The sequence below is a fragment of the Sander vitreus genome, unplaced genomic scaffold, assembly GCF_031162955.1.
Source record: "Sander vitreus isolate 19-12246 unplaced genomic scaffold, sanVit1 ctg300_0, whole genome shotgun sequence".
NCBI classification, from domain to species: Eukaryota; Metazoa; Chordata; class Actinopteri; order Perciformes; family Percidae; genus Sander; species Sander vitreus.
Window position 1 is genome coordinate 67,501 of NW_027595454.1, and position 15,000 is coordinate 82,500.

Consider the following 15,000-nt stretch of genomic DNA (forward strand, 5'->3'; position numbering starts at 1 on the left):
TGGACCCCCCAAGGTTGGAGGTCTGTTTGAGGGTTAAGACCTGGTTTTAGGATTAGGGTTAGAATGAGGTTCTGGTTAGGGTGAGGGTAAGGGTTAAGGTTAGGCATTTAGTTGGGATGGTTAAGGTTAGGGTAAGGGGCTAGGGAATGCATTATGTCAATGACGGGTCCCCACAAAGATAGGGCCATAAACCTGTGTGTGTGTGTGTCTGTGTGTGTGTGTGTGTCATGATATAGTATCCCTGTGCCACTTCAGTCGGAGGCATTTGCACGTATCAAGATGTGTGTGAGCCTCTTTGATCTATGAATAGTTGTAGTGTTTTTTTTCCCCTCCATACGTAGCTCAGGAGGGGGGGATGGAGGAAGGGCGGGAGGAGGGCCTCCCCTTCCCCCTCCCCCTCCCCCCGTCCTGCTCTGTAACCCTCTCAGGACTTTTATCCAAATAAGAAATGTTCCATGAAGTTGTTTCTGTCCATCTGTGTTCTCGACTTCTTTCTTTTCTTCTTTGTCTCGTTGTTTCTCGGTGATGAAAACAGTTTTTTTGTCTGACCGCCTGTGTTCAGACCACAGTTTTAGTATAAAAAATAACGGACATTTAGCGTTGCACGATAGGAGTAAAACATGCGATATGGAAAACAACGTTGTTGAATATGGCGACAACAATAATACATGTGATAAATAATCACATTTTGAAGTGTACTTAGTTGCTGCTGTTTAGCTTGGTGTCACGCTAAACACTAAAGAGAGAACGTTACTGATTTTCAGCCCTTCTGAAGCGAGTAAACACAGAGTTAGATAAGTCCATACATACCCTTCTCATCTCCGTGCTAGCCTAGCTTAGCACAGATCCTGGAGGTAACCGTCTCCATCTAGCCTAGCTTAGCACAGATCCTGGAGGTAACCGTCTCCATCTAGCCTAGCTTAGCACAGATCCTGGAGGTAACCGTCTCCATTTAGCCTAGCTTAGCACAGATCCTGGAGGTAACTGGCTCCATCTAGCCTAGCTTAGCACAGATCCTGGAGGTAACCGGCTCCATTTAGCCTAGCTTAGCACAGATCCTGGAGGTAGCCGGCTCCATCTAGCCTAGCTTAGCACAGATCCTGGAGGTAACCGGCTCCATCTAGCCTAGCTTAGCACAGATCCTGGAGGTAACCGGCTCCATCTAGCCTAGCTTAGCACAGATCCTGGAGGTAACCGGCTCCAACTAGCCTAGCTTAGCACAGATCCTGGAGGTAACTGGCTCCAACTAGCCTAGCTTAGCACAGATCCAGGAGGTAACCGGCTCCATCTAGCCTAGCTTAGCACAGATCCTGGAGGTAACCGGCTCCATCTAGCCTAGCTTAGCACAGATCCTGAGGTAACTGGTCTCATCTAGCCTAGCTTAGCACAGATCCTGGAGGTAACCGGCTCCAACTAGCCTAGCTTAGCACAGATCCTGGAGGTAACCGGCTCCATCTAGCCTAGCTTAGCACAGATCCTGGAGGTAACTGGCTCCATCTAGCCTAGCTTAGCACAGATCCTGGAGGTAACCGGCTCCATTTAGCCTACTGCTCCCAATAAGTGACAAAATAACGTCAACATGTTCCTGTTTACATGTTGTGATTTGTAGAGTCACAGTGTGTACAAATAACAAGGTCACATGACACACAGCCATCTTCTAACCGTATATAAACTGGGAACTATATTCTCAGAAGGCGAAGCACTGCTACTTGGGCGGAGTGATTAGCACAACACCTGAGAGGCACAGTTATTACTTCCGTCTACAAAACCAATGTGACGAGCTAGCTACTAGCGAACGTGACTGGTGAAAATCCCTCCGCCCAAGTAACAGAAGTTGCAGTGCTGTGCCTTCTGAGAATATAGTTCCCAGTATGTATATATACCTCATATACGTATATGTATGTTCATCATAGCAAACATAGAAAGCTCCAGATGGAAAGCTGGATGAAGACATGGATGACATCTTGGCTTTTTGAAGCGTGAAGGCTACCGTAGCTGTATTACGTACTTTGAACTGCGTGGCGCGAGAGAGTTGATTGCGAGATATGATCTCAGCGCTAGATGGGAGACATTCCCACACATTGGACCTTTAAATGAGGAGAATATGTTTAAAAGTTGCAAAAGACACTATCGTTCGTTGTCTAACTTGCAAGGATGCATTGAATGCAAACATTTGGATAAAATGTTCAAAAGAAATGATCAAAACGTTGTTTATTTTTGTCTGAGGACAGGGAAACTTAGGATCTGTTTTGTGTCCTCACAAGTGTGTTTAAACCAGGGCTGTCAATCCATTAAAACATCTAATTAATTACATACTCTGTGATTAATTAATCTAATCTAATATAATGATTAATAATAATTAACGCTGCCTGAACCGATACTTTTTAATAAAGTAAGAAAAGAAAAGAAATAAAAAGGTCCTAAACAACAGTTGGTGACATTAAAGAACGGCTTGTTTATTGCTAAGGCCATATGGTCAACATTAAATGATTAATAATAATAATGTAGAACAATAACAATAACAATAACTTATTTCACTAGTACATTGCTGTTGAACAACCAGATGGATATGGACATTTACAATAACTTCAAATGCACCACGAGGCTGTAGTTTACCAGTGTCATTGAACGCACCGTCTGTGTTGTTTCTCCGACGGCAGCTGCAGATTGTTACATCCCGGTGTTGAATCCTCTACAGTAAAACACAGTCACACTTTACACCGTTTAGCGTTAGCTGTCAGCATTTAACCCTGTTTAATCCAGCTACTAGCTAGCGGTAGGCTAACGTTAGCTGCTGTCGAGTATAGTGTTAACTAGCTAGCGGTAGGCTAACGTTAGCTGCTGTCGAGTATAGTGTTAACTAGCTAGCGGTAGGCTAACGTTAGCTGCTGTCAAGTAGCTGCTGTTAACTAGCTAGCGGTAGGCTAACGTTAGCTGCCGTCGAGTATAGTGTTAACTAGCTAGCGGTAGGCTAACGTTAGCTGCTGTCGAGTATAGCGTTAACTAGCTAGCGGTAGGCTAACGTTAGCTGCTGTCGAGTAGCTAGCTGTTAACTAGCTAGCGGTAGGCTAACGTTAGCTGCCGTCAAGTAGCTAGCTGTTAACTAGCTAGCGGTAGGCTAACGTTAGCTGCTGTCGAGTATAGTGTTAACTAGCTAGCGGTAGGCTAACGTTAGCTGCTGTCAAGTAGCTGCTGTTAACTAGCTAGCGGTAGGCTAACGTTAGCTGCTGTCGAGTATAGTGTTAACTAGCTAGTGGTAGGCTAACGTTAGCTGCTGTCGAGTAGCTGTGTTAACTAGCTAGCGGTAGGCTAACGTTAGCTGCTGTCAAGTAGCTGCTGTTAACTAGCTAGCGGTAGGCTAACGTTAGCTGCTGTCGAGTAGCTAGCTGTTAACTAGCTAGCGGTAGGCTAACGTTAGCTGCTGTCGAGTATAGTGTTAACTAGCTAGCGGTAGGCTAACGTTAGCTGCTGTCAGTAGCTGCATCAGTACGCTGTTAACTAGCTAGCGGTAGGCTAACGTTAGCTGCTGTCGAGTATAGTGTTAACTAGCTAGCGGTAGGGTAACGTTAGCTGCTGTCGAGTAGCTGCTGTTAACTAGCTAGCGGTAGGCTAACGTTAGCTGCTGTCAAGTAGCTGCTGTTAACTAGCTAGCGGTAGGCTAACGTTAGCTGCTGTCAAGTAGCTGCTGTTAACTAGCTAGCGGTAGGCTAACGTTAGCTGCTGTCGAGTATAGTGTTAACTAGCTAGCGGTAGGCTAACGTTAGTTGCTGTCGAGTATAGTGTTAACTAGCTAGCGGTAGGGTAACGTTAGCTGCTGTCGAGTAGCTGCTGTTAACTAGCTAGCGGTAGGCTAACGTTAGCTGCTGTCGAGTATAGTGTTAACTAGCTAGCGGTAGGCTAACGTTAGTTGCTGTCGAGTATAGTGTTAACTAGGTAGCGGTAGGCTAACGTTAGCTACTGTCGAGTATAGTGTTAACTAGCTAGCGGTAGCTTAACGTTAGCTGCTGTCGAGTATAGTGTTAACTAGCTAGCGGTAGCTTAACGTTAGCTGCTGTCGAGTATAGTGTTAACTAGCTAGCGGTAGGGTAACGTTAGCTGCTGCTCGAGTTTACGGAGACTTTGTGCATTTTATCGCCTCAACAAACTGTAATAACATTTGAACTGGAAGCTGTTCTCTTCCCACCTTAAACTCCTTCAGCTTCAGGATCTGTCGTCGTGTTTGTTCATCCTGTCGACCTTTCATTCAGCCTCTCGTCTGTGTTGTGACACCGAGCAGTAAAGAGACACTTCTCTCCCTTCCCACACGGGGGTCAGCCCTATCTTCCCACATTTCTATGATTTTTCTTAAAATAAGGCTCTATGTTCCCACATTTCTAAGATTTTTCTTAAAATAAGGCTCTATGTTCCCACATTTATTAAGGTTTTTCTTAAATTAAGGTTCTATGTTCCCACATTTCTATGATTTTTCTTTAAATAAGGCTCTATGTTCCCACATTTCTAAGATTTTTCTTTAAATAAGGCTCTATGTTCCCACATTTATTAAGATTTTTCTTAAAATAAGGCTCTATGTTCCCACATTTCTTAAGATTTTTCTTAAAATAAGGCTCTATGTTCCCACATTTCTATGGTTTTTCTTAAAATAAGGCCTTATGTTCCCACATTTCTATGATTTTTCTTAAAATAAGGCTCTATGTTCCCACATTTCTTAAGGTTTTTCTTAAAATAAGGCTCTATGTTCCCACATTTCTTAAGATTTTTCTTAAAATAAGGCTCTATGTTCCCACATTTCTATGATTTTTCTTAAAATAAGGCTTTATGTTCCCACATTTCTAAGATTTTTTCTTAAAAATTAGGCTCTATGTTCCCACATTTCTAAGATTTTTTTCTCAAAATTAGGCTCTATGTTCCCACATTTCTAAGATTTTTTTCTCAAAATTAGGCCCTATGTTCCCACATTTCTAAGATTTTTTCTCAAAATTAGGCTCTATGTTCCCACATTTCTAAGATTTTTTTCTCAAAATTAGGCTCTATGTTCCCACATTTCTTAAGATTTTTCTTAAATTAAGGTTCTATGTTCCCACATTTCTATGATTTTTCTTTAAATAAGGCTCTATGTTCCCACATTTATTAAGATTTTTCTTAAAATAAGGCCTTATGTTCCCACATTTCTATGATTTTTTTCTCAAAATTAGGCTCTATGTTCCCACATTTCTAAGATTTTTTCTTAAAAATTAGGCCCTATGTTCCCACATTTCTAACATTTTTCCAAATTTAGGCCCCTATGTTCCCAAATTTCTATGTTCTTTCCAAAAATTAGGCTCTATGTTCCCACATTTCTAACATTTTTACCAAAATTAGGCCCTATGTTCCCACATTTCTAACATTTTTCCAAAATTAGGCTCTATGTTCCCACATTTCTAACATTTTTCCCAAATTTAGGCTCTATGTTCCCACATTTCTATGTTTTTTTCCAAAAATTAGGCTCTATGTTCCCACATTTCTAACATTTTCCCCAAATTTAGGCTCTATGTTCCCACATTTCTAACATTTTTACCAAAATTAATCCCCTATGTTCCCACATTTCTAACATTTTTTCTTTCAAAATTAGGCTCTATGTTCCCACATTTCTATGTTTTTTCCAAAATTTAGGCTCTATGTTACCACATTTCTAACATTTTTCCAAAATTTAGGCCCTATGTTCCCACATTTCTATGTTTTTTTCCAAAAATTAGGCCCTATGTTCCCACATTTCTAACATTTTCCCCAAAATTAGTCCCCTATGTTCCCACATTTCTAACATTTTCCCCAAATTTAGGCCCCTATGTTCCCACATTTCTAACATTTTTCCAAAATTAGGCTCTATGTTCCCACATTTCTAACATTTTTACCAAAATTAGTCCCCTATGTTCCCACATTTCTAACATTTTTCCAAAATTAGGCCTATGTTACCACATTTCTAACATTTTTCCCAAAATTAGGCTCTATGTTCCCACATTTCTATGTTTTTTCCAAAAATTAGGCTCTATGTTCCCACATTTCTATGTTTTTTCCCAAGAATTAGGCTCTATGTTCCCACATTTCTAACATTTTTCCAAATTTAGGCTCTATGTTCCCACATTTCTATGTTTTTTCAAAAATTAGGCTCTATGTTCCCACATTTCTAACATTTTTCCAAATTTAGGCTCTATGTTCACACATTTCTATGTTTTTTTCCAAAAATTAGGCTCTATGTTCCCACATTTCTAACATTTTCCCCAAAATTAGGCCCTATGTTCCCACATTTCTATGATTTTTCTTAAAATTAGGCCCTATGTTCCCACATTTCTAACATTTTTCCCAAAATTAGGCTCTTTGTTCCCACATTTCTATGTTTTTTTCCAAAAATTAGGCCCTATTTTCCCACATTTCTAACATTTTCCCCAAATTTAGGCTCTATGTTACCACATTTCTAACATTTTTCCCAAAATTAGGCTCTATGTTCCCACATTTCTATGTTTTTTCCAAAAATTAGGCTCTATGTTCCCACATTTCTATGTTTTTTCCAAAAATTAGGCTCTATGTTCCCACATTTCTATGTTTTTTCCAAAAATTAGGCTCTATGTTCCCACATTTCTAAGTTTTCCAAAATTAGGCTCTATGTTCCCACATTTCTAAGTTTTTTCCAACAATTAGGCTCTATGTTCCAACATTTCTATTTTTTCCAACAATTAGGCCCTATGTTCCCACATTTCTAAGATTTTTTTTCAAAATTAGGCCCCATGTTCCCACATTTCTAAGATTTGTTTTCAAAATTAGGCCCTATGTTCCCACATTTCTAAGATTTTTTCTCAAAAATTAGGCTCTATGTTCCCACATTTCTAAGATTTTTTCCCAAAAATTAGGCTCTATGTTCCCACATTTCTAAGATTTTTTCTCAAAAATTAGGCTCTATGTTCCCACATTTCTAAGATTTTTTCTCAAAATTAGGCCCTATGTTCCCACATTTCTAAGATTTTTCTCAAAATTAGGCCCTATGTTCCCACATTTCTAAGATTTTTTCTCAAAAATTAGGCTCTATGTTCCCACATTTCTAAGATTTTTTCTCAAAATTAGGCCCTATGTTCCCACATTTCTAAGATTTTTTCTCAAAAATTAGGCCCCTATGTTCCCACATTTCTAAGATTTTTCTCAAAATTAGGCCCTATGTTCCCACATTTCTATGATTTTTCTTAAAATAAGGCCCCATGTTCCCACATTTCTATGATTGTTTTTAAAATAAGGCTTTATGTTCCCACATTTCTATGATTTTTCTTAAAATAAGGTTCTATGTTCCCACATTTCTAAGATTTTTCTTAAAATAAGGCTCTATGTTCCCACATTTCTTAAGATTTTTCTTAAAATAAGGCTCTATGTTCCCACATTTCTAAGATTTTTCTTAATATAAACATGGGCATGCTCCCCTCATGCTGGGCTGGGTAAGCCTGGTTTTGTGCTGGTTTTTAGGGGGTTTGTGAGGCGGAGGAGGAGGAGGAAGGGGGGGACAGCAGGTGTAACCAACCCCAAATTGGGTCTAATCCACGACGTGCCGTCTAACCACATTCCCATCAGCCAAAGCCACATAATGCACCTTTAATACGCCTCTAATCTTCCACACGGTGGGTTTGGGTTTGTGGCGGCTTCGCTCCGCTCGGCTGCCGCTGGTTGGTTGGTTTGTTGGTTGGTGTCAAAGGAACCCACACGGACCCACACAGTCCCACACAGACACACACAGACTCACACGGACCCACACAGTCCCACACAGACACACACAGACTCACACGGACCCACACAGACCCACACGGACCCACACAGTCTCACACAGACTCACACGGGCCCACACAGACTCACATGGACACACACAGACCCACACAGACCCACACAGACTCACACAGACTCACACAGACCCACACAGACCCACACAGACCCACACAGACTCACACAGACTCACACAGACCCACACAGACTCACACAGACCCACACAGAGTCACACAAACCCCAGGACTTTTCTGCTTCCAGTCCGAATCTAAAAGCAGTAAAAAAATCCTGCAGTCTTTTCTCTGCAGCCACAGTTAAACCTCCAGTTTTAAGAGATTTCAGACGTAATCATCTCCAGTTTTTGAACTCTTAACCTCACTCATCACTCCTGAACATGTCAGAAAGACATTTCTGGAAGGATGCACCGCTTGAATGAAGAGATGAACGGCATGAAACATGATATATATGTGATACTGTTCTAAAGGACGAACACTGTTGCATGTTGCATTGATTGTTGCTCACTCTGACCCTGCCTCTCCTCTCCTCCTCTCACCCCTAACCCCTCAGGATGAATTCCATCCTTTCATCGAAGCGCTGCTGCCCCACGTCCGGGCCTTCGCCTACACATGGTTCAACTTGCAGGCGCGCAAGAGGAAGTACTTCAAGAAGCACGAGAAGCGCATGTCCAAGGAGGAGGAGCGCGCCGTGAAGGACGAGCTACTCGGCGAGAAGCCTGAGGTCAAGCAGAAGTGGGCGTCACGCCTCCTGGCCAAGCTGCGCAAGGACATCCGGCCCGAGTTCCGCGAGGACTTTGTGCTGACGGTGACGGGGAAAAAGCCGCCGTGCTGCGTGCTCTCCAACCCCGACCAGAAGGGCAAGATGAGGAGGATCGACTGCCTGCGCCAGGCGGACAAAGTGTGGCGCCTGGACCTGGTCATGGTGATTTTATTCAAAGGGATTCCCCTCGAAAGTACTGACGGGGAGAGGCTGGTAAAGTCTCCGCAGTGTTCGAACCCCACGCTGTGCGTGCAACCGCACCACATTGGAGTTTCTGTCAAGGAGCTGGATCTGTACCTGGCCTACTTCGTGCACGCCGGTAAGTCTCGTCTTCCTATTCTTCTGCGTGTGTTTGAGTGTGCGCGATGCTGAGCTGCAGCTACACATCTTTGGGAACGTGCGCTTGTGATTAGCGCTGGCCATATGTAGAAAGTCAAATATCACACACACAGACTCACACAGACCCACACAGACCCACACAGACTCACACAGACCCACACAGACCCATACAGACTCACACAGACCCACACAGACCCACACAGACTCACACAGACCCACACAGACCCACACAGACCCACACAGACTCACACAGACCCACACAGACTCACACAGACCCACACAGACTCACACAGACCCACACAGACCCATACAGACTCACACAGACTCACACAGACCCACACAGACCCACACAGACTCACACAGACTCACACAGACTCACACAGACTCACACAGACCCACACAGACTCACACAGACTCACACAGACCCACAGACTCACACAGACTCACACAGACTCACACAGACCCACACAGACCCACACAGACTCACACAGACTCACACAGACCCACACAGACTCACACAGACCCACACAGACCCACACAGACTCACACAGACTCACACAGACTCACACAGACTCACACAGACCCACAGACTCCCACAGACCCACAGACTCACACAGACTCACACAGACTCACACAGACTCACACAGACCCACACACACACAGACCCACACAGACTCACACAGACTCACACAGACCCACACAGACCCACACAGACCCACAGACTCACACAGACCCACACAGACTCACACAGACTCACACAGACTCACACAGACCCACACAGACCCACACAGACTCACACAGACCCACACAGACTCACACAGACTCACACAGACCCACACAGACCCACACAGACTCACACAGACCCACACAGACCCACAGACTCACACAGACCCACACAGACTCACACAGACTCACACAGACTCACACAGACCCACACAGACCCACACAGACTCACACAGACTCAGACACACTCACACAGACCCACACAGGGTCTGAAATAGAGCTCGGCAGGTCTTTGGGAACGTGTGCACTGATCCCCCGAGATGCTCCCGATGCTGCTCCATCGGAGTGTAACGTGTGAATGTTTATCTGATGAGCAGGTGGCACCTTGTATATGAATGTGTGTGAACGGTGAACTGTTCCTTTACGATGTAAAAGCTCTTTGAGAAGTCTTCATGAATATGGTCCATTTACATTGTTGTAGTTCAGGTGAAAGGCCAGAATGAGGTTGTTTATTTGCATGAAACTGCCGCCTTCACTCACTCTTTGTAAACGCCCAATGTCGACGAGTGACATGAATCAATATTGAGTATTTCTGTTGACGTTAGTGGACTACATTTCAGGTCTGTCCCAACAACAGCACTTTGTCACACAGCAACTGACACTTCGCTGCAACACAAACCAACATATTTATTCACCTCTATTCACACACAATGAGGCATATTTTCAGTTGTGATTGAACTGTATTTTTTGAGGAACTATAGGGCTTAACATCTACAAAACAGGTCTACAAAAATGGGTTTTACAAGACATTCTTCTTAGGAAGCCCCGGGGGAGACCCAGGACTAGGTGGAGGGATTATATCTCCAACCTGGCCTGGGAACGCCTCGGGATCCCCCAGTCGGAGCTGGTTAATGTGGCCCGGGAAAGGGAAGTTTGGGGTCCCCTGCTGCCGGATGAAGATGGATGGATGGATTCTTCTTAGGGAAACCAAAACCCAAAGTATAGAATGAAATATTCCACTGACTGGACGGGACGATGAGCTGACAGAACTGACCAATCAGAACGGACCAACCGCGGTGACATTTTTGGTGGAGCTGTTCGTTTAATAGTCGACTCGGAAGAAAGCGAACGTTTTGACAATAAACTCCATCAACTTGTTGTTAAACTGGGACGGGCCCAATAACCTCTGAATAGTTCTACTTGTTGTTAAACTGGACGGGTCCAATAACCTCTGAATGGTTCTACTTGTTGTTAAACTGGATGGGCCCAATAACCTCTGAATGGTTCTACTTGTTGTTAAACTGGACGGGTCCAATAACCTCTGAATGGTTCTACTTGTTGTTAAACTGGATGGGCCCAATAACCTCTGAATGGTTCTACTTGTTGTTAAACTGGACGGGCCCAATAACCTCTGAATGGTTCTACTTGTTGTTAAACTGGGACGGGGTCCAATAACCTCTGAATGGTTCTACTTGTTGTTAAACTGGACGGGTCCAATAACCTCTGAATGGTTCTACTTGTTGTTAAACTGGACGGGTCCAATAACCTCTGAATGGTTCTACTTGTTAAACTGGACGGGTCCAATGACCTCTGAATGGTTCTACTTGTTAAACTGGACGGGTCCAATAACCTCTGAATGGTTCTACTTGTTAAACTGGACTGGTCCAATAACCTCTGACTGGTTCTACTTGTTGTGAAACTGGACGGGCCCAATAACCTCTGAATGGTTCTACTTGTTAAACTGGACGGGTCCAATGACCTCTGAATGGTTCTACTTGTTGTTAAACTGGACGGGTCCAATAACCTCTGAATGGTTCTACTTGTTGTTAAACTGGACGGGTCCAATAACCTCTGAATGGTTCTACTTGTTAAACTGGACGGGCCCAATAACCTCTGAATGGTTCTACTTGTTGTTAAACTGGACGGGTCCAATAACCTCTGAATGGTTCTACTTGTTAAACTGGACGGGCCCAATAACCTCTGAATAGTTCTACTTGTTAAACTGGACGGGTCCAATAACCTCTGAATGGTTCTACTTGTTAAACTGGACGGGCCCAATAACCTCTGAATGGTTCTACGAGTTGTTAAACTGGACGGGTCCAATAACCTCTGAATGGTTCTACTTGTTGTTAAACTGGACGGGTCCAATAACCTCTGGATAGTTCTACTTGTTGTTAAACTGGACGGGCCCAATAACCTCTGAATGGTTCTACTTGTTGTTAAACTGGACGGGCCTAATAACCTCTGAATGGTTCTACTTGTTAAACTGGACGGGCCCAATAACCTCTGAATGGTTCTACTTGTTGTTAAACTGGACGGGTCCAATAACCTCTGAATAGTTCTACTTGTTAAACTGGACGGGTCCAATAACCTCTGAATGGTTCTACTTGTTGTTAAACTGGACGGGCCCAATAACCTCTGAATGGTTCTACTTGTTAAACTGGACGGGCCCAATAACCTCTGAATGGTTCTACTAGTTAAACTGGACGGGCCCAATAACCTCTGAATGGTTCTACTTGTTGTTAAACTGGACGGGTCCAATAACCTCTGAATGGTTCTACTTGTTAAACTGGACGGGTCCAATAACCTCTAAATGGTTCTACTTGTTAAACTGGACGGGTCCAATAACCTCTGAATGGTTCTACTTGTTAAACTGGACGGGTCCAATAACCTCTGAATGGTTCTACTTGTTAAACTGGACGGGTCCAATAACCTCTGAATGGTTCTACTTGTTAAACTGGACGGGTCCAATAACCTCTGAATGGTTCTACTTGTTGTTAAACTGGGACGGGTCCAATAACCTCTGAATGGTTCTACTTGTTGTTAAACTGGACGGGTCCAATAACCTCTGAATGGTTCTACTTGTTGTTAAACTGGACGGGTCCAATAACCTCTGAATGGTTCTACTTGTTGTTAAACTGGACGGGTCCAATAACCTCTGAATGGTTCTACTTGTTGTTAAACTGGACGGGTCCAATAACCTCTGAATGGTTCTACTTGTTGTTAAACTGGACGGGTCCAATAACCTCTGAATCTTTTCTACAGCCCTATTTCTGATACCGTGGCGGCAGAAATTTGGTCGTGGTGGGCCGCCACTACAAAATCAAGATGGAGGAAACACTGAACACTGATCCACATTTTAGAAACCAAACAACTCATCCATTCATCCGGGAAAATAATCCACACATTAATCCCAAAAACTTTAGATGCTTCTTTGACATTTTATACGTTATGTTTGTAGATTTTGGTCTTTTTTTGTCGCCTTTTTTCTTCATTTTTCCAAAACTTATTGTCGCTTTCTTCTACGTTTTTGTCGCTTTGCAGCCCTCTCAGAAACATATCACATCGCTACGGACTGAAAGAAAGGGCTCAACATCTGGGCAGAATATGGCCCAGTATTCAGCCGAATCCAAAGCCGAATCCTGGATTCAGTGCATCCCTGACGATACCCAGCCCTACTCAGCAGGGAACAACGCGCTAACATGCTGACGGATTCAGCAGCAGTTAATGTGGTGCACACAGCAAAAAAACAAAACGTGGAACTCATACCAATTACAGTGCTTAACTTTTTCGTAGCTCTTCTAACGTACGGTTCACGAGAACACGCTGCGATAACGCCAGTTAATTTCTGCAGATCTTTTGGAGCACATATCTGTTTTTCAGTCTTCAGACAGGCTCATCGGTGTACTCTTTCGTGTCAGTGAAACTTGAACTTTCGTCAGTTTGAGGGTGAAACCTTTGTCTCGCGGCGAACGGCTTCTGCGTCTCGGAGACGAGCCCGTTATCAGCTGCTGACAGGCTGCGGCGTGCCGTCAGCGGTCAGTAAAGCAGAAGTCTGAGGAAACTCAAAGGTCTGTGCCAGAAACCCAGCGGCCGTCACCTCGCTGGGTTTCTGGGTGAAAGCTGGCAAACCTCTCAGGTTTTAAAAAAAACGGAGCAATTGCTCAGCACGTTTCCCCGATTTTCCGACTGATTCCACGGGGGAAATAATTTGGCTGGTTTGAATGTTTGTGCGTGCAGCAGCGAGCGGCGGCCGAGGCGTGGAGAGTGTAGAGGAGATGTTGGCAGACGCTTTCAGCGCTTGGCACAAAGCTTGTTTATGTTTGGGGGGCAGCTTCCAGATAGTCGGGTAACATTATCCCCAAGGTTACACTTTCTGATTCTTCCTCCGAAGAAAACTGATGCTGAAATATGTCCTCTGGATCATTTCTGGTTTTTCCGTTTTACTTTCTGAGAAAATCTGAGAATGTTTCAACCTGTTCTCAAGTATTTTCAAAATTGTATTTAATTTTTCTTGGATTTCAACGTTTATTCACTGGCCAATCAGAATTTATGTTATTTTTATTTTATTTTATCTGATTGACTCTTGACACCTGTCATTCAAAATGTGTGTGTGTGTGTGTCTGCATATGTGTATGTGTGTGTCTGCGTGTGTGTGTGTGTGTGTGTCTGCATACGTGTATGTGTGTGTCTGCGTATGTGTGTGTGTGTGTCTGCGTATATGTGTGTGTGTCTGCGTATGTGTGTGTGTGTGTCTGCGTATATGTGTGTGTGTCTGCATATGTATGTGTGTGTGTGTGTGTGTCTGCATATGTGTGTGTGTGTGTCTGCGTGTGTGTGTGTGTGTGTGTCTGCGTATGTGTGTGTGTCTTCGTATGTGTGTGTGTGTGTCTGCCTATATGTGTGTGTGTCTGCGTGTGTGTGTGTGTGTGTGTCTGCGTGTGTGTGTGTGTGTGTGTGTATGTGTGTGTATGCCTATGTGTATGTGTGTACGTGTGTGTGTGTGTGTGTGTGTGTCTGCGTATGTGTGTGTGTCTGCCTATGTGTATGTGTGTATGTGTCTGCGTGTGTGTGTGTGTGTGTGTGTCTGCCTATGTGTGTGTATGCCTATGTGTATGTGTGTGTGTGTGTGTGTGTGTGTGTGTGTCTGCGTATGTGTGTGTGTCTGTGTGTTTGTGTGTGTGTGTGTGTGTGTGTGTGTGTCTGTATATGTGTGTGTGTCTGCCTATGTGTATGTGTGTATGTGTGTGTCTGCGTGTGTGTGTGTGTGTGTCTGCGTATGTGTCTGCATATGTGTGTGTGTGTCTGCATATGTGTGTGTGTGTGTCTGCATATGTGTGTGTGTGTGTTTGTTCTCCATCTTTTGAGTCTACATATATTTACATATCGGCCTATATACAGATGCGTCACGTCAGAGCGGCCAAAGCGTCCAAAGCTTCCCCGTACTTTTTGACAAGCGTCCTTGGCAGGGCGGCCAGAGCTGCTTTTGCAGCTCAAGTCAGCCGCTGTGTGTACGTACAGTTAGTACTTTAACTGAAGTAGTAAAGGCTCTGAATACTCCGTCCACTGCTGCAGGTCTCGGCATGTTTTCGGTGGAGCTAAAGTGTC

General features: G+C 43.8%; 1 protein-coding gene across 1 annotated transcript in view; it reads left to right on the forward strand.

Annotated features, from left to right (window-relative positions):
• Positions 1-15,000, forward strand: part of LOC144513627 (nuclear factor 1-like) — a 50,862-nt gene that overhangs the window by 16,674 nt on the left and 19,188 nt on the right. The window contains exon 2 of the mRNA XM_078244782.1: positions 8,341-8,869. Within this exon, the coding sequence (XP_078100908.1) occupies positions 8,341-8,869 (529 nt within the window). The remainder of the gene's footprint in view (positions 1-8,340; positions 8,870-15,000) is intronic.